This window comes from Hippichthys cyanospilos, chromosome 2 (assembly GCF_059441005.1).
Source record: "Hippichthys cyanospilos isolate Australia breed blue-spotted pipefish chromosome 2, RoL_Hcya_1.0, whole genome shotgun sequence".
In the NCBI taxonomy this organism is placed as follows: domain Eukaryota; kingdom Metazoa; phylum Chordata; class Actinopteri; order Syngnathiformes; family Syngnathidae; genus Hippichthys; species Hippichthys cyanospilos.
Window position 1 is genome coordinate 29334324 of NC_142370.1, and position 18317 is coordinate 29352640.

The window sequence follows — 18317 nt, forward strand, 5'->3', positions numbered from 1 at the left end:
CTAGTTGAATGCGTGTGAAAGCCTAAAATTGAGAGAGAAATGGCCTATACTTTTTTTTTTAAAGTAAATGCTTGGAATCATGAATCCAGGAAACACAATGCGACTAATGCTAATGCGGACGGAAGGAGGCGGAGGGAGGGGGGGTGCCACGAGTGAAAAAGAGAAGCGAAAAGAAGATGTCTTGTTTCCATGGAGGGCGAAGTAAGGTGTGACTGGCCTCTCGCTCGGCTGATTACAGGTGGAGAGGACTCTGTGGAGTTGTGCCGCAAGTTCCTCTCGCTTCAATGTTGAGTGTGCCTGATGCGCTCTCTCCTCCATTATGGCCCCCAGTCCACAGCCATCAGACACACGCGCACACACTCACGCAGAATAACAAGCCCTCCTGCCTCGCACTCTTCAGTTGCCTCCTGCAGATGGCACACTGCAGCCTCCCAGCAATATTTGACTCCTCAAGAAATATATGTGGCTGTTGTTCATTCAGGTGTCTGTAACTGCCCATGCCAATCTACCTCACTCCCGCAAAACACTTGGTCAAGAACCCCTATTATTGCTCCTATTTAGACCAAAATTCCCTCAAGGTAACTGGCAGTGCTTTGAAGACACTTCTCAAATTACATCTCCAATGTGCATGCAAAATTTCCATTCGCCAATTCTGTTAAAATCAATGGGCTTTCAAATCCAACTGTGTCTTGCACATTTCTAAAAAAATAAATAAAATAATTAAAAATAAAAAAATTAAAAATGCGCTATTCAATGATCACTTAACTGCTACTTTCTGTCTTCGTGACTCATCCACTTGCCTTCATCCCCATGAGCAAGCTTAGTAGCATGCTGAGGCACAAGTGATCCTTAGCATGTAGGAGGTGCAGCAGATAAGTTCCAGTTCCAAAAGATAGAGTTGGTGAAATGCTGAGTTTTACTATGAAATGTGGACCAAGCCATCAATCCGCATCCTGTATTTGTAAAATTACGGTAGTTACTTTTCATTATGTGCCCTGAAAGTGACTGACGACCAATGCGGGATGTAACCGGTCTCCTATTAACATGTGGAAAAATCAGAATCTTGGAAGGTTTTGACGTTTTTTTTTGTTGTTGAACTTCTTATATTGTGAATAGACAAACTCCACAGGAAGACCTGTGCATGTACACATAGAGGTGTGAGAAGTCCTTGTGCACTCCAACACCAGAGAAGGGGATAAACAACTAATATATACTAAAAATGCACCAATTAAATATGTGATTATTCGAAATGAGACTGAAGTGTATTTATTTACTAGCCACGATTTGTTGAGTGTACATTTTGAGAATCCTCCGAGGTCCGCCTGTCAGCAGAGAAGATACTCTAGGGCAGGAAGGCCGGGACGCGCGACATCTGAGTGACGGGCCGCATGAGTCACGCGAGCCTAAGAAAGCACTTTGCCCACTCGGATGTTTGCGCATATGGCACGCTGCAGAGGGACGCCATTGGCAAGCTCAATGTCAATCTGGCGATTTGTTATAATTCCTCCATTTCACTGATTGGATCAAAGCACTTGAAGGATGAAGCTAGGCCCTCATCTCAACTCTGCACTCCAAAAGTCCATTAGCGTTTCGACTCCAAACTGAGAATCAATCTCACTGGGCCGCGCGACAGAGTGTCGGTCTTGAACCGGCCGTCTGAACCTCGTCACGAAGCTATTATCTAGGAACGTTAAATTACATCAAGTGGAGAATACCATCCATGTGGCCCTAGGGCCAAAACCTTGATTCGGAGGGAAAAAAAATGATGGAGGCAAACACTGCAGGAATACTAAGGCGCTTCTTTCTTATGAAAGCGCCATTTATTTTTAATGTCACATTTGAACTTAGTCCACTTGAAAATAATTGCATCATGCATGGGAAAAATGTATCAAGTTTCGAAATGATAGGGTTCTGTTCGTGATGAAAATGACGGGGGGCTTGGCTATTCAAATGGAAAGCAGCAATGCAAAAAAATACTCTGAGCTGAAGATGCTTGACGAATGAGCACATTGTGCACCGCGAGCTTTACAGTAAAAATGTAAAAACCTAACACAAAAACTGAACCTAAAATCTGCATTTGTTCAACGCACTACTTTTTGTACGCCTTTGCACAGGAAAAAAAATCGGTTGCATCTCAGAATGGAAACTTGCCTTTTCTTGTCAGTCTCTCCTCAAGGAGACAAATAAGAGTCAAACAATTGTCTACCGGTGACCTTTGGAGACTCCCCAAAGATGGCGGAGACACTTTGCGTCTTCATCCCTGCTTGCGGACAATTTAATTGGTGGGACTGATGAGGCCGTCAGTGCTGCTCTTTCCTGTAAACGACCGCTTGCTCATCCCGGGAGAGTCCAGATTGATCGGATGTTAGCGTGATACAATAGCAGCCAAATCCAGATAAAACGTCCACGGCTTCGGAAGACCAAAAGCAACCTTGTTAGATGAGACGAAGCTATCCAACAATACTTCTTGAGCATTGTTCGCTTTCAGTCCAACTCAATGTTATTAGCACCGACGCGGGTCGTGACAGCGAGTGAGGAATGCCCGTTCTTGTTTTCTGGCGACGGCTCGGCCTCAACCGTCTCCGGGGAAAAGCTGACTTGTGAGAACCTCCACCTGCTGCCGGATGGATCCTTCGTGAAAGTTCGATTGGCCCTTCGCGAGCATGACTTGGCAAAACGTTTCATTCCGGAAATCGCCAAGTCGGACCGATCACCCGGCCAGTGTGTCTCATCCGTCGGCCTGTCAAGTGATGGCACTTAACATTCACCCGTGTATCCACTTGTTGCAACCGTGACAAGTAATAGCTTTGAGGTCATCTCAAAAAGCCCCTGATGACCTGGTCTAGGGATTTGTAACCTGCAATTCTCACAGACGTTTTCTTCACAGGAAGAAAACACAACGGTGACGGCGACGATGATGATGTCGTAGACAATGGCGATGACGTCAACGACGATGACGTCAACGATGACCACAAGACGACGATAATGATGACGACGACGATCCGATTTGCCATAATTTTATAGACATAAAACACATAATGTTGTCAACATAACATTTTCCTAGCGTGTAGGTGCATGACTTCAATATTCATTCAAATGTCAGAAAAAACACATTAAAAACATTGAATTTGAACTTGTGACTAGTGCTCACATTCACTATCATTTATTTATGTATTATTTAATGTTGCAAGAACACTTTAATCTCAATATTTGAAAATCCTTTTTAAATTGTTTATAACTTTTCAAACTTTTCTTGAAGGGAACCATTTACATGTTCAAACATGACATCAGTATGCTAATCCTTGTGTCAACCGTTTCTTTGTTAGGGACTTTTTGCCTACAATTATTACAATACTAATTATAAAATAAATATTATTTATCTTTTTTAGTCCATTCATGAGGAAGACATCCAAAATAAACAGTTTTCATTCCAAATTGCAATGAATTTGAGTAAATATGACAAACAATCTTGTCATTTACATTTCAAAGGAGTATTCTTTATTTTCCTAAGTTCCACAAATACACCAGTTCATTGACAAAAAAAAAAAAAAACTTTCTAAGGCACAGCTAACTGGATTTGTAATCAATTCATGATTTTCAGATATCTGCAAACTTTTCCGGTGGCACCAACCGCATGTTAGCAACCGATGCAGTCTGGCGGACATCATTTTTTAGCCGAAGGAGACTGGGGTGTCTTCTTCTAGCCTAACTTGTTTCTCATAATCTTTGACATCTTCCTATGTGAGCGTGAAAAGTGTGTCTGCTCCGAAGCTCATCAGGCCCGTCAATCAAACCGATCTGAGAATCACAATCACGAGCGCTTCCCAATATAGATGCGTGTCGTAAAAAGCGATTCCCGCTGTGTTTTAGAGAGATCCAATCAAGCTAGTCTTCGGCCAAGCCCCCTACAAGTAGAATGCGCGTCTCTGTCATTTCAAAGATGGCAGATCACAAAAAGAAACACAGTCAAAAGAGGACTTCCCTTTCTTTGGATCTGAACTTTTTTTTAAGTCGTAAAAAAATGTACCCGGTCTTTCTGTTCAATCAACAGGCGAGACGTGTTCCGACGGGGTGTTCCGATTGGTTCCGTAGGACAGCGTGTGCAATCATCAAACGCTGTGAGAATGCAAAATCAGATCCAAGGCGAGCAAACGAGGCATGCACTGTCAATTAAGAAGAAAGCAAATCAATACTGCATAGCTTCAACTTTTCAGCCTCTTTATAACTCTACACACATTTTGCTGATGAAAATGTTCCTCTCTACTTTGAACATCCATCCAACCATACAAGCATTTTCTATAGCCACTTATCCTCACAATGGTCGCAGGCTTGCTGGCACTGATCCCAGCTGACTTTGGGAGGTAGGCGGGGGACACCTTGAACTGCTTGCCAGCCAATTGCAGGACAAACATCGACGAACAATTATTCACGTGGCCAATCCCACCTAAGGACAATTTAATGTGTCCAATACACCTTCCATACATGTTTTTGGAGTGTGGAAGGTAGCCGGAGTGCCCAGAGAGAACACACGCAGGCTCGGGGAGAACATGCAAACTCCGCACAGAAAGGCAGGAGCCAGCTGGAATTGAACTTGGGTCCCTTGTGCCGCCGAGCCACCTAATTTGAACAAATTACAACAAATATTGAAGTCATCATTTATTTCCAATTCTGATTCCAAAATGCTTATCTGCAATCAAACAGTTTGTAGAATTATTTTTCTCGTATCGCGCAAGACAGTATACACTGATAAGGTCACATTATTAATATTTTGAAAACAAGGAACGGAAGTCTGTTTCTGTTGGTGGAAAGCTGCAGCTGGTAAAATGTCTTCATTTCGACACAGCAAAGCATATACGAAGCCTAAATTTCAGCCGAATCAATTTTTTGTTGCATTATAAATCCCAATCATAAATCCCCTGCTTCAGCATGAAGGACTGAGTTGGAATTGATCTCAGGACTCTGAACTTTGAGGCAGACATGCTAACCACTCTTCCACCTGCACCACCAGCCGCCCGCAAAAAGACATGCTCTTCAAAATGAACAGGTTGCTCTCCAAATGAAGTGCCAAAGTGGTAAAACTGCTCCTCAAAGCAATAAGGAGCAGTCCGATGTACATTGATGAGCGCACAACGTGCATGTAAGAGAGACCGGTCAGGACTATACCTTGCTCAAGGGTTCCTCCGCAGTAATCGTCTCTCCAACATCCATTTTGCACACTCCTGACACTGATGTGTTCTTGGACGGCTCGACTCTCAGGACTCATGTGAAATTCTACCCTTAGATGCTGAGAAGGCAAAATGAAGCCAAACTCCCACATTTTCCTAATGAGGGAGTGGAGAAGGGAGGCTAACGACTCTTGAGTGCTTTCAGCCTCTACGAGGTGCGAATATGCACTTAACTCTCTTCACTTCAGAGCTAAATGAGCTCCTTGACTGAGCAAATTCCCGCCTTGTGGACTTGAAGTCCAAGATTCCTTAGAAAGAGTAACTAATAGGATGTGGTAAAATTCCAAATGAGGCCCAAGTCAGTGAAGCGAGCACCAAAGTCTGATGACACTCTGGCCAAAACGCAAACAAAATGACAACATTTGGAGGCTTATCTTGTTGTTCAGGTTGTTCTTGTCCTGAGGTGAGGCAGCTCACATGAGATTATTTTACTATCTATCTATCTATCTATCTATCTATCTATCTATCTATCTATCTATCTATCTATCTATCTATCTATCTATCTATCTATCTATCTATCTATCTATCTATCTATCTATCTATCCATCCATCCATCCATCCATCCATCCATCCATCCATCCAACCATCCATCCATCCATCCATCTATCTATCTATCTATCTATCTATCTATCTATCTGTCAAGAAACAATAACGTGACAAACAAAACAGGAACCTAAATGCAATTAACTGATGAGACAAGGGAGGAAAACCTGGATGAAACATGATCGTCTGAGGGAGCAGATTGGGAGATGCAAGGGATGAGAACAGATCAGGATTTGATTAGAGACCACTGTTTTCTAAGTGAGTGGACTTGACCACGGGACTTTCTAGCTGCAAGTTCTTAAGGTGTAAATTGCTGGAAGGCAAGAAATGTATGAATCTTAAAAGGGATATTATTTTAGTATTAATACATTTCATTCTTGCAGAAATGAGAAAACGGGGACTCGACCCAAATTTTCGACAAATTTTGATGTACATTTGGATCCCATTGGATGAGCTAAACACAACTTAATTTTCAACTTTTTTAGAAAAAAATTGAATGTGCTCCAGCCTCTCTGTGACTCCCAATTCCAGTCGGCCTATGCGTTGAAAGAAAGAACTGTGCATCATTTATGAGCTCGCTCAATAATTGTTAAGACGCTTTTTAGAATTTGCTCCTATTTCCGTGAGCAGTTTGTCCAAATGACGTCACATCCATTCGACCGTCCGATTTCTCAATCGCTACTTTGAACGGTCGTGGGCCCACTCGGGACGGACATCTTGCGCACGGATCGATGACGTCATCGAGGAGCGAGTTGGGATGCCCAAGGAGTACCGACTGGAGCGTTAGCGTGACGTGGCCGTGCATGGGCGCATCCGCGCCGTATAAAGGACGAGCGCAGCGCCGTGTGCGCGCATACGTTTTGACCTGAGGCTCAGCCTCCAACACCGTCTCATCAAGCAAGCATCATCCAGGCATCGTCGACGGCCACTTCAAGGGGACCAAGCTGAGGTCAGGTGAGTTTGCTTTCCCTGCAACAGGTGGTAGCGCGCGCAGTTGAATTTGTGGAAAGGACTAAGGGAAACTTCCCTGTATTACTTCTTCAGACAGTAAGACAGCATGAAGTCGACATGGCAGATCTTCTTCCTGTCTTCCGTCCTGCTGTGTAACTCGATGACTGCGTGCAGAGCGCAGAGCGTCTCCGCTGAGGAGGAGCCGGACGACCTCCTCCTTCACACAGCCGAGAGTCTCCTGCTGCGCACCATCCTGAGAAAGATGCAAGATCAAGACGACATTAGCGGTGAGTAAACAAGCAAACATAACAGAAAAGAATGTAAGGCAATTACGAAGAAATGTGGAAGTGGAATTTGGAGTAGAATAAAAATTTACAGCTTCATTTTTAATTGCAGTTAAATTGTTTTGAAGAGCATAAAAGTTTCAGCTATTATGGTGAGTATTTGAAAACGTTATACAATCGTAGTTCCAATTTGTAAATGAGAATCATTTGGCGACCAAAAATGCATAATTACGCAAGCCTCGCTTGTGTTCTAGCAGCCGATTGACCCAAGAGTAGCGGAACTCCCCTTTTCCTCCTCCCTGCAGGAGGACTCTCCTCTCAGGCCGCCTGGCTGACAAAGCGGCAGCATCCGGGCAAGCGGCGCAACGAGGAGGTGGACGACGAGGCCGCCCGCCGAGAGCATACGGGCGTTGAAAGGAGGCAGCACCCGGGAAAGCGCTCCTCCGGTGGGCGCATTTTGGAGCCTCCGGTCGTCGAACTTTCCAAGCGGCAGCACCCGGGCCGGCGCTACGTGCTGCTCCCGCGGAGCCGGCGGCAGCACCCCGGGAAGCGGCAGCCGGGCGACGAGGAGGACCGGGAGGAGCAGGAGGAGGACGACGACGACGACGAAGAAGAAGAGGACATCCAGGAGCCCCTTGCGTGGCGCACAGTGAGCGGCGCACGTCCAGGACTGGCCGCGATCAGTCCTTGCGAAGACCTATCGGAATCTGTCAGATGTGCCAAGACTAACTTGCTGCTCGACTTTTTAGACCACATTAAGCATGACGAGAAGAGGCAGCATCCGGGCAAAAGGTTTGCTCCCGAGGAGGGACACTAGATTGGGGATTTCTATATGCCTCTGTAATGTGTAGCTGCATCATGATTACTCGTGATTAAAACCAACTCAAATAAAATCCACTACTTTCCCTTCTGTGTGACCTTCAGTATATTTCATCAATCATCTCAATGACTCGCCTGTGCCTATAGATAGGGCAGCTAATAGGAAAAATAAAGACCAGAGAATTTATGCTTATTTTTTACTGACCAATACAGAAGGCAAATACAAAACAATTGAGATGAGTTTACGATGTGTTATAGCTGAAAAGCAATTTTTGAATGTATTTTCTCTTCAAACAAACGCTTTGAATTGAGCCTGTTGTCACCATTGATGACGCCACATGATGTGTCAGAAAATTATTGTTTTCTTTTCAGTGAACCTAGCAGATCGATCCCACAAATGTGTGTTTTTGCGGCATTTGGATGTGTTGTTGTGTGTGCTCGTGTGCGTGTGTACGTACGTGTGTGCACGCGTTGGTGCGTGTTTAGTGCCCATAAAAGACTTTATCGTTTTATCAAAAAAAGATGTCGTGGGTTCATGAACTAAGACTTTGCTAAGCTTGCACTGGCCTGAGTTGGCGTGGAAAACTCAACATTTCTGCTTGAAGTTGGACACTAGCGCAGCCTGGATTTTTTTCTATGGGGTTGCAAGATGGGCACAACACCTGGCATGTGTGCGTATGTTCCTCATTCAATATTATACGAGCCAAAGTCAAGAGTCTAGTGAAATAAAATGAGAATAAAACAAGTCTGAGTAAACTGCAAATTTGCTGAGCTTACTAGATAATGCCTTTGTGTTAACTGTTACTTTGCTTTCGTGTCTATTTCTATGTTGTGCACTGATTCACTGCCGAACAGCCAGTCAGTGATCAATTGTCAGCAAGTGCCACACCATTTTTGCGTCCGGTGGCTCATTCGTTCAAATGACATCTGATAAACTTTTAATCTTTCACAATTGTAAACATTTTCCCATGTGTCTTTGAATATAAATTAAAAACACAATTCCGCCCTTGAATTAGAGACACACCCCACTGCCAAATTTGTATTAGTCTTTTTTGCATAACAAAGACTTATCGTGACACAAACACAATCGACACAAAAGGTGTGTTAGTAAAATATTAATTATAATATTAATATTGAAATAATATTTTAAGAAACAATATTTTGCAAAAGTTAATATGTCGAAACACCAATTGGGAAGACAATTTTATGTTTTGTATAACTCCATTTTTTAATTGATGCTTGTGTTTGTTGTGTTTGTAATTTTTGCAAAAAAATGTAAAAAAAAATGTATGTGTGTGTATATATATATATATATATATATATATATATATATATATATATATATATATATATATATATATAGGTAGGAAATGAGCGGGGTTCCTTGTATGTGTTGTCCCACGTAAACTTCCGTATTTGTAGTTTTTAGTGGCGCTTATTGTCCCTGTTGGCTTTCCGTACTGACTTCCTGGCCTGTGTGTCACATGACCAAGCAGGCTGAAGGCTCGCCCCAGGCCAGTTGATTTTGTCGTCCAGCTGCAAAACGCTTCTTGTACGCTTAAAATGTAAGTCAGAAGCGGCTTCAATTGACCAGGACGGCTTTGCTCGCGAGGTTACGTCGTCCTTCACTTTTTCTTTCGTGACAGCGAGATGCGAGAAGGTAGAGCAATAGCCGCCGTTAGCATCCTCAAGCTAGCGTTACTGCATCCCCTGAATCCACCTCGCCAACACTTCAACTCAATTTCCAAACTGACAGGCTGAAAAAAACATAAAATAAGCTTTCCGGGTAACTTCATTTGGTAACGAAAAAAAACACACCAAGGTGTTTTGCTTATGAGGTGCAATCAACGTTTCTTATTTATAATTGAGTTAGAAATGCATGGTTTTCATTCAAACGAGGCACTTTTCGGAAACGAGCACAGCCACGAAAAGATATGAGCAAACAATCCTCCTTTGCCAGAAAGAGCAGTTATGCATGCATCCATGTCGACGAGTTCTAAAGACGCGTACAATCATCTTCAACTTAGTAGTATTACATTATGCCAACTGGTTTATTTACAGCATTGCTGGAAAACAAGTCGTCATCGTGGGGGGCATGTATTGTCGGATCAAAATCACGCCTGCATTTGCTACTCACCAAAATGTCATAAAACTTTGGCATGAACTAAAACGAAATGGCGGATTAAGTTATTTTCCCAGTGACATCATCCATGAGAATTACTGTCTGCATCCCAAAAGCAAGGCTTTGTCAGGAGTAGCATTGCCCCTCCTGAAAAACGTGATCTTACTCGTTAGGAATGGAAGTGATAAGGTGTCCACCCAATCTTCTGTTACAGTGAGCAATCTGAGACGCTGACCATTTTGGTTTTGCTTCAACGACAGGTTGAAGGAGAAGCAAACACGGGCCGCCGTCCTCCCGCTGGTGGCGTGACCCGAGGATCACTGCGGGATCCCTCGCGTCATGGCCTCTGGGTTTTATCCGAGCCCTTTTGAAGAGGCGGAGGGCGAGGTGAAGGAGGGCTTCCTTTGCCCGCTTTGTCTTAAGGACCTGCAGTCCTTCTACCAACTCCAAGAGCACTACGAAGATGAGCATTCTGGGGAGGAGCGCCACGTTAGAGGACAACTGAAAAGTAAGTCCGGGTCATCCGTGTCTGCCACACAGTCCAGACACAGCAAAATCAAAATGCATGCATTTTTGTTCCTTTTGAAAATTTTTAATGATGGCACAAAAGGCAATGTGCTAGCAACTCTGCCTCACAGCTCTCTGGTCAGGGGTTCAAATCTTCCTTTGACTTTCCACCTTTCATGTTGTCTTTTGGCTAAAGTAGCTCAAAAAATTTAATAAATTGACTCTCGTCGGAATTAGTGTTAGTCTATATGCATCCTGTGACCCGTACAGGGCGCACATTGTCTCTTAGATGTCAGCTGGGATGAGTTGCAGCACACAAGTGAAGGCTAGCACTCCTGAAAACCGATGGATGGCAGTGCTCGAGACAGCTCGACATTGTCAAACAGCTGCGCGTTTGCAGGTTTGGTCCAGAAGGCCAAGAAAGCCAAGGACAAATTGCTGAAGCGAGACGGAGACGAGCGAGGGGACGCCAGCAGCTACGAGTCCTTCTACTATGGCGGCGTGGACCCGTACATGTGGGAGCCCCAAGAGCTGGGTGAGACTGCGAGAACGACACCTGGGGGGGGGGGGGGGGACAGCCCTCCCTGCAGACAAACCAACGCGAGCCTGTCTTGCAGGAGCAACGCGAAGTCACTTGGACGTGTTCAAGAAACAACGTGCCGCCAGGATCGATCACTACGTGGTGGAGGTCAACAAGCTCATCATCAGGCTTGAGAAGGTGCGCTCATGGCCCAATATTTGTTTACGGGTTATGGGAGCTGAAAAGCAAAAATGCGTTCTTTCAGCTGACATCGTTGGACAGGGCTAACTCTGACGCGGCCAGGATCCGAGGTTTGTGCCGGATGAGCGTGCCTGCAAAAGTTGGCGCTGCATCATCCTCATCGCGCTTTCTTTGCAGCCATGGAGAAGTCATTGGTGCCCTGGGTCAACGATTCAGATGTCCCCTTCTGTCCCGACTGCGGGAGCAAGTTCAACATCCGGAACCGACGGCACCACTGTCGCCTGTGCGGCTCCATCATGTGCAGGAAGTGCATGGACTTTGTCCCCTTGCCCCTTGCTCGTACGTATTCGCTTGTGTCTGCTTGCGACTGGCTTTGTTAGCTACAGATTCACTGCTTTCCAGTCTGTTTCATAGGAAAGCTCAACTTGGGAATTTTGGAAATAATATGCAATTATCTGTCTGTCTGTCTGTCTGTCTGTCGATCAATCGATAGTCATAGAGCATTTATTTTGGTCATCTTATTTTTCCAAAACGTAAAAAAAAAGAAGTAATTTCTTTTTACTTCTTGTTGAAGCTGACATTAATTCAACAGGGTGTTCTTCATATCATTAACCGCGTAACAATTTGAAAGCGGAAAAAAGAATGAAGTTAAATATGTTAAAAGACAAATTAATGACTGGAGAGCTGGAGCACAAAATGATCATTTTATCATAGCAATGGGAAAATAGTATTGCTGTTAAGCTGGATTCAAGAGCTTGTACACTTTTGGCTATGTTTGCAGTCTTTATTACTTGCTCTGATTTTAAGGACAGCGACAAATTGGGAGGCTGTCACAAGTGCACCAGTACAGAGGAAAAAATGCTTTTGAAGGGTGAATTTGGGACATGTACAATGTAAGGTGGCAATCTATTGACAGGAAAAGATGGTATGCTTGCATGAAAGGGTGCAACCTTCAACTCATGGAATGTTTCTATGTGTTTTGCGAGACTAATCTCATCAGATTACGAGTTGCGGATATAGTACAGTGCACCCATGCCGTTTGTTTTGTCTGAACTGCCAGAAAAGCTGATCAGTGGGACACGCGAGGCTCTGAGTGTCCCCAGGGGGCACGGTCAAGGCCAGTCTCCTAGCGGGAGCGGGATGGGCTCCAGGAGAGGCAGCCTGAGCAGCCTAAGCAGCGTCACGTCCATGCTGGACGACAAGGACGATGAGAGGATTCGCTGTTGCGCCCACTGCTTGGACACGCTGCTCAAGAGGCAGCGCAAGTTGGACGAAAAAGACTTTGTGCCTGATATCGTCAAGCTTTACCAGGTTAGTCCCATAGCTGCTATGCAAACTGACATCCATCCGAAGACGCTTTGCAGTAAAGAAGCTTGTATCAGTGCTGAAAAAAAGACAATAACCGCATGATTAGATATTACTTTGGCTGTATAAAATAGGACTATGGCCCCACTGCTAGGAATTTGTTGAGGCTGCTGCTTATTCCAATATTTGGCAGATAAACGATAAATGTAAAATAAATAAAAATAAGGATGACTTTTTGGTCTATTAAAGTTTACAACAACTAACATGGTTTGTAGGTAGAACATTTGACTGGTTTACAAGAATTTGTTTGAATTTAAAACAGAAGATTTTTCAAGTATGACGTAGCCTGAATATCACACACAGCCACGTTCTTTTGTTGTATTTTCTGATAGCAAACGAGAACATACTGGATATCATGACGGTTGCTAAATAATCATTTGAACACCGCATTCAAATCGGCCCTCTTTCAAAGCGGCTGACAGAAAGTTGAACGCTCATCGTCTGTTTTAGCTAATAATTTAGTCGGACTTTCGGACGAACTCAAGTAAGCACTTTTTTTTTTTTTTTCCATTGTAAATGAACAGCCACAAGCACCTCACCGCTCATTCCTTCGTTCAATAGAGTTCGAGCGCCGCCCTGTGGGTCAACGCTGTCACGACAGCATCCTGACCCCATTCAGGTTGCTGAAGTTGTCGTACTGGCATTTTTGGGCACCCCTGGTATTTGTGATGAATCTGCCTTTGGTTAATGAGAGGGCCCCATATGAGGGATCCCTGGAGCGAAAAGTCATACTCTTTCGATATGTGGTGTCTTCCGCCCGGTCTTGCCATCAGAGGCTGAGGACATGCATGGAGAAGGTAGATGAGAAGGCGCCAGAATACATCCGAATGGCTGAGTCACTCAAGTGAGTACCCAAGAAGCACCTGTGACTTTTTCCTCATTTGGAGTAGAACTGAACAGCGAGTGCCTTGTGTTGCAGCGCCGGAGAGACGACGTACAATTTGGAGACGGCCGGGGGACTGCGACTGGAGGTTCAAAAATACTACGAATTGATTGATGCTCTGAGGTAAGTGTCCATGGTGCGCTCAACAGTGCGAGGGTGCTCAAGTGTGGCGGTGACGCCTTTGCTGCGTTCTTCCCTCAGCAAGAAGATTCTGACATTGGGGATGAAGGAGGAGCCACCGCCGCGACCCAAGGCGCTGCAGTTGCAGAAGATGGTGCGCTACACCGCCACGCTCTTTGTGCAGGTGAATGTCGGCTCCTTCCAAACATCTGCGAGACCTTGCTTTCCTCCATAGCTTTTTTGGGTACTTTTCAAATCAGACATCAGAAATTGATGATAGCACTTTGAGAATCCCCTCCATAAGAGTCATCAATCCACTGACACAAGTCCCAAAAAATTCTCATCTTGGTGGTAGGAGAAGCTGCTCGGGCTCATGTCCCTCCCGACCAAGGAGAAATATGAAGAGCTGAAAGAAAAGAGAAAACAGGAACAAGAGAAGAGGCTGCAACAGGAGAGACTGGTAAGATGGCGGCGGCACACTGCATTTTGGGTAAAGGACTTGTTGCTGACTTAGGCTTTCCTGGCTCATAGGCAGCCCAAGAGGTTCTAAAGAGGAGGCAGGAGTCGGAGCGAAACCGTGCGCCCGCCGGCGTCAACGGCGAGCCCCCTCGCCCGAGCAAAGCCGAGGGCTGGTTGCCCTCGGCTGAACCGGGCTGCACGGGCGGCGCCCTGCGCGACCCGCTCCTGCAGCAGATGGACAACATCCGCTCCTTCCTGCGGCAGGCGCGCGAAGCTCACAGGACGGACGAAGTGGCCATGTTGGAGGAGAACCTGCGGCAGCTTCAGGATGAGTACGACCGGCAGCAAACCAGCTTGGCCATTGCGCTTTCGCGAGAGCTGGCCCACCAGGAGGACTTGCAGCAGAGCGAGCTGCGCCGCCTGGAGGCTCGGGAGATGGAGGAGAGCCAACGCGTGGCGGACGAGCGACCTGCCTTTGCTCCGGAGGACACTCTGGATCTGGCCCCAGACGGCGATCTGGATATCGGGCAGGATGAGGACTCCCCTCCGAGGCTAAGAAGCTTAGGGGGCCAGGTGACGCCACCGAACGGAGATGAACGGAAGGTAGCGGCTGAAGAAGCCTCAACTCCCATCGAAGAGGATCCGTCCAATCCCTTCTGTGAGGACATCAAGAGGGAACAAAGGAACGCCGACAAGGAGTACAACCCCTTCGACGAGGACGAGGATGAGGACACGCAGGATGACCATGTTCCCGGCAACCCCTTTGAAGAGAACGAAGACGCGGAGGAGGCGTCAGAGGTTAGCGACAGCGCAGACGCTTCATACGCCGGACGCTCCAGCAATCCCTTCGAGGTGGACGATGAGGAAGGGGACGTGGACTTGATTGAAGAAGAGCTACTGCTGCAGCAGATCGACAACATAAGAGCCTACATCTTCGACGCCAAGCTCAGTGGTCGACTCGACGAAGTGGAACTGCTTGCGGAGAATTTGAGGGAGCTACAGCGCACCCTGCAGGAACAAAAGAGAAGCAAGCCTTGAAGCCAGCCCAGCACTTCCAGCCAGAATAGACGCCAGATCCTTCACGTCCAACTTCAGGGATAAGAATGCTCTTAACAAACATTCTCAGCACGCCACTAAAACCACTTCTCAAGTTTTTTGGAGCGTTTGTACACTTGGCTTGAAGATGTTCAAAGTGCAGAAGGAGAACCCAACTTTTGGTTACGTGCGGTCGACTGGCCTCATTTTCCACCCTTCCTCAAAAATATTCAAATGATGTTAAACACATTTTATTCATGTGCAATCTATGTCCAAATTAGGGGTATCTACCCCCCCCCCCCCCCCCCCCCCCCGTGTATGTCCTCGTCAAAATCACTTAAGTAACCTGGGGCACCAAATGTTTGCACGCGTACCAGATTGTCCCATTATTCCTTCAACTGATCTTATCAAATGAGTAATTCCAAGGATCATTTTACAGCACTACAGTTTTTGCTTTGCCTTTTAAGAATCTTTTTTTTGTGATTTTCGGATGTGGAAACAGATTCCATGTTGACATAAGGTTTTGTCCTTTTCACAGTTTGAAATTGTCAGACTTGACATAGCCACTCAATGTTATTGAAAATTCAATGGACAAACCTTGCAGGAATTTCAAAATTGGCAAGTTCATTTGAACACTAGCATTGCATCATGAAAAAGTGCAAGCCATTGTCAACGCTAGATTGGGCAGTCATGTTTCAAAACCTACATGTGTGGATAGTGTTTTTTAATTTTTACAACTATGTTCACCAAAATGTGACTTGAGGTTTCAGCCCGATGCCAGCGATGGAGGTTTCATAGGCAAAAGGAAGTAAGATAGGATGTAAAATGGGCAGCACATCTCATAGGCAGTTTCTGCTATTGACTAATGGACTGATGGACATAAGCGTCTTGCAGTGTCTTCTTATTCGTACAGGATGTCCCACCAACTTGCTGCTTTTTACATCCGCATGAAAGCCAGCCAGTATTGAAGCTTGCTTACCGGCACCAAATGTTTCCCAACCCCACAAATAACATGTAGGATTGGACCCTTTGATACACTGAAGGACATTTTTGGCTCTTTATTAACACTCCAGCACAAGTAAAAAAAGGAAAGAAGTGAAACAATTATTTCATTTTTGTGTCTGCTGCGTTCATAAAAGTTCTCGGAGCAGTTTCACAAAAGATGCATTTGAAATGCAAAGTGGTCGGGGCTCTGTGGGGGGACACAACTAAGCAAACGTTTTTGTGCTGCTTGCAGGTCTAGCCCCCACAGAAGTCCAAAACCACTTTGAGTTTGAAATCCATCTTTGGCGGCACCGCTCATTATTCCCATTCCGCAGGATGCCTCATTTACATGGTCCTGCAAGAAGAGGAGCGTCCGATCCATCACATAGCCGGCCTGGCATCTTTGTGAATCGCTCCAGATGACAGGCAGATGTGAGACACCACAGGAAAAGTCTACTCTTCATTCCTGCTGCGCTTTCATCTGGGCCCGGTATTTGCCCGTCATCTCTTTGGGCAGCGGCGTGGTGCCGGGGCATGGCACCTGACCGTCCACTTCACAGATGCACTCGCGCAGGCAGTACTTGGCTGGTCCAAAGTTGGCGGGATTGGAGGCCTGCATCTTGGCTTGTGCTTCCGCCTCCAACACTGTCCTGGGCACAAACAAGACAATTTAATTCAAAAGGCCAGTTACTGGATGTTTTATAAGTCTCCCTACACAGTTACCCTGCTTCTGCAGCCATTGCTTGAGTAATCATTTGAATCAGGCGAGATGCAAAAGGGAGACATAGAAAAAAATCTAGGACGACGACCCGATGGGATCAGGATTGAAGAGCCCCGATATTACACAAGTACAAATAAAACTGGCTGTTAAGACATGGTTGATTGAAACCGTTTTGACTAATGTTAACTTTAAGGTGAGAGCGCGGCTAGTGTGGTGGGATTCAACAGAATTCTGGATTGCTGAAGTGTAGGTTTCTTTTAATTTGATGGCAGTAGTCAGGCCACCTCCAACAAATATGTTTGAAATGGAATTTGAGGAAATGTGACTTATCTGTATTGTCAAAGCTGAACTCTGTGCAGGTATTCACAGTTCTCAAATTAGATGTCAAACACTCAGTACAAGCGCGTATGGGCCTCCAATGGGCAACAGGTAAGCTAAGGATTCAGCTTTGGATAAATTCTTACTGGGATTTGCCCAAAATGGTCCTGACGTGTTGTGCGATGTCTTTGTGGTCCTTGCCTTCCACGTCCACCAGCACCTGTTCGCCGTCATCTAGACCAAAGACACGAGTCAGATGGTTTTTCATTAAAAAAAAAACAAAAAAAGGTTTCCCAGCCACTGTGCCGTCGAAAAGTCCATTTTGTTTACGTTTTGGATTGATGACGTGTTGCAAAATGTTTGCACAGGTTTAGTATCTGATATTGTTCAGGAGCTGAGAAACACTGAAATGTAGTACTAGATTTTAGGAGGGGGAGATGAATACAAACCTAAATAAAATTTCAGGAAGGGCGACGGCGTCATGTTTTTGAACATCATTATTTGGACCCAGGGATTTTTGTACTGAACCTGAGGAATATTGAAGAACACAAATTTCCTAGAAGAAACAACAACAAAAAGGAGTGAGTGTGCTTATGGATATGTAAGCAAGCTGTGCTTCACTTGGCTAGTTACTAGTATTCACTGACCTTGCTCCGTCGCTGAGTTCTCCGCGCGTGTTGTAATTGACCGTCATGATCTTCACTCTGTCCTTAAAAATGATGTCGCCTTTCTGGAGATACTGAAGGGTCCTCCTGATCGGGAATCGTCCTTTCATAGGCATTTCTACACCTTTCCTTTCGCCTTTGCAGCTTGCTCGCCACTGTTGTTGCACGCGTCCGGTCAGCGCGTGTTGATGACGTAATTCGCACGACTCGCTCGCCATACGGGCTCATCTATATTTTTTCTGAATTGAAACGTTCCATACATCAAACGTAATGCACATTAAAATTTTGTATGAAAATTTACCTTGTAAATATTAAATGAATTCGCATCTGCAGACATTTGTGACGCTCAGTGTAACTTCATGTCAACACTGTTCCCCTCCGGAACCAACATGTTAGTGCAGTCAAACATGCATCTGACGTACGCCTTCACTGAACAGAGAGAGCGTTACAATGTCGAGCAAAATATGACGAATAACCAGAACACCATCTTTCTTGAATCTTCTCGGTCAACCGTAAGAAGAAAAACATCGTCCAAGATTAATTAAGACTTGCAGTTGCGTTTTATTGCCGCTTCATGCCACATCGCTACAGTACA

At 45.3% G+C, this 18317-nt stretch overlaps 3 protein-coding genes across 5 annotated transcripts; 2 read left to right on the forward strand and 1 right to left on the reverse strand.

Annotated features, from left to right (window-relative positions):
• The first annotated feature begins 6580 nt into the window (after nucleotides 1-6580).
• Nucleotides 6581-7913, forward strand: trh (thyrotropin-releasing hormone). Of its 2 annotated transcripts, none has more exons than XM_088437949.1 (3): nucleotides 6581-6722; nucleotides 6813-7006; nucleotides 7309-7913. In XM_088437949.1, exons 2-3 carry the CDS (start codon nucleotides 6826-6828, stop codon nucleotides 7818-7820), a joined length of 693 nt encoding a protein of 230 aa, XP_088294075.1. In that variant the 5' UTR covers nucleotides 6581-6722; nucleotides 6813-6825; the 3' UTR covers nucleotides 7821-7913. The 2 variants fall into 2 exon arrangements, with proteins under 2 accessions (XP_088294075.1, XP_088294085.1); XM_088437959.1 differs by having other exon boundaries at nucleotides 6617-6717.
• Nucleotides 7914-9303: 1390 nt separating this feature from the next.
• On the forward strand, nucleotides 9304-17464 carry rbsn (rabenosyn, RAB effector). Of its 2 annotated transcripts, none has more exons than XM_088437890.1 (12): nucleotides 9304-9387; nucleotides 10205-10452; nucleotides 10852-10986; nucleotides 11069-11169; nucleotides 11237-11282; nucleotides 11350-11511; nucleotides 12233-12483; nucleotides 13311-13381; nucleotides 13457-13543; nucleotides 13622-13724; nucleotides 13896-14000; nucleotides 14072-17464. In XM_088437890.1, the coding sequence occupies exons 2-12, from the start codon at nucleotides 10284-10286 to the stop codon at nucleotides 15035-15037; spliced, it is 2196 nt and encodes a 731-aa protein (XP_088294016.1). In that variant the 5' UTR covers nucleotides 9304-9387; nucleotides 10205-10283; the 3' UTR covers nucleotides 15038-17464. The 2 variants fall into 2 exon arrangements, with proteins under 2 accessions (XP_088294016.1, XP_088294025.1); XM_088437899.1 differs by having other exon boundaries at nucleotides 9312-9482.
• mrps25 (mitochondrial ribosomal protein S25) lies at nucleotides 16078-17928 on the reverse strand. Its single transcript, XM_088437970.1, has 4 exons — nucleotides 17705-17928; nucleotides 17507-17613; nucleotides 17204-17291; nucleotides 16078-16668 (listed from the first exon to the last, which is right to left on the reverse strand). Exons 1-4 carry the CDS (start codon nucleotides 17836-17838, stop codon nucleotides 16479-16481), a joined length of 519 nt encoding a protein of 172 aa, XP_088294096.1. The 5' UTR covers nucleotides 17839-17928; the 3' UTR covers nucleotides 16078-16478.
• Between the last annotated feature and the right edge of the window lie 389 nt (nucleotides 17929-18317).

Coding starts and splice junctions, on each gene's coding strand:
- trh (XM_088437949.1), top strand. CDS start 6,826: ATGAAGTCGACATGGCAGATCTTCTTCCTGTCTTCCGTCCTGCTGTGT. Junction 7,007..7,308: donor AGATCAAGACGACATTAGCG/GTGAGTAAACAA, acceptor TCCTCCCTGCAG/GAGGACTCTCCTCTCAGGCC.
- mrps25 (XM_088437970.1), bottom strand. CDS start 17,838: ATGCCTATGAAAGGACGATTCCCGATCAGGAGGACCCTTCAGTATCTC. Junction 17,614..17,704: donor GAACTCAGCGACGGAGCAAG/GTCAGTGAATAC, acceptor TGTTTCTTCTAG/GAAATTTGTGTTCTTCAATA. Junction 17,292..17,506: donor CTTCCTGAAATTTTATTTAG/GTTTGTATTCAT, acceptor TCTTTGGTCTAG/ATGACGGCGAACAGGTGCTG.
- rbsn (XM_088437890.1), top strand. CDS start 10,284: ATGGCCTCTGGGTTTTATCCGAGCCCTTTTGAAGAGGCGGAGGGCGAG. Junction 13,382..13,456: donor CGAATGGCTGAGTCACTCAA/GTGAGTACCCAA, acceptor CTTGTGTTGCAG/CGCCGGAGAGACGACGTACA. Junction 14,001..14,071: donor GGCTGCAACAGGAGAGACTG/GTAAGATGGCGG, acceptor CCTGGCTCATAG/GCAGCCCAAGAGGTTCTAAA.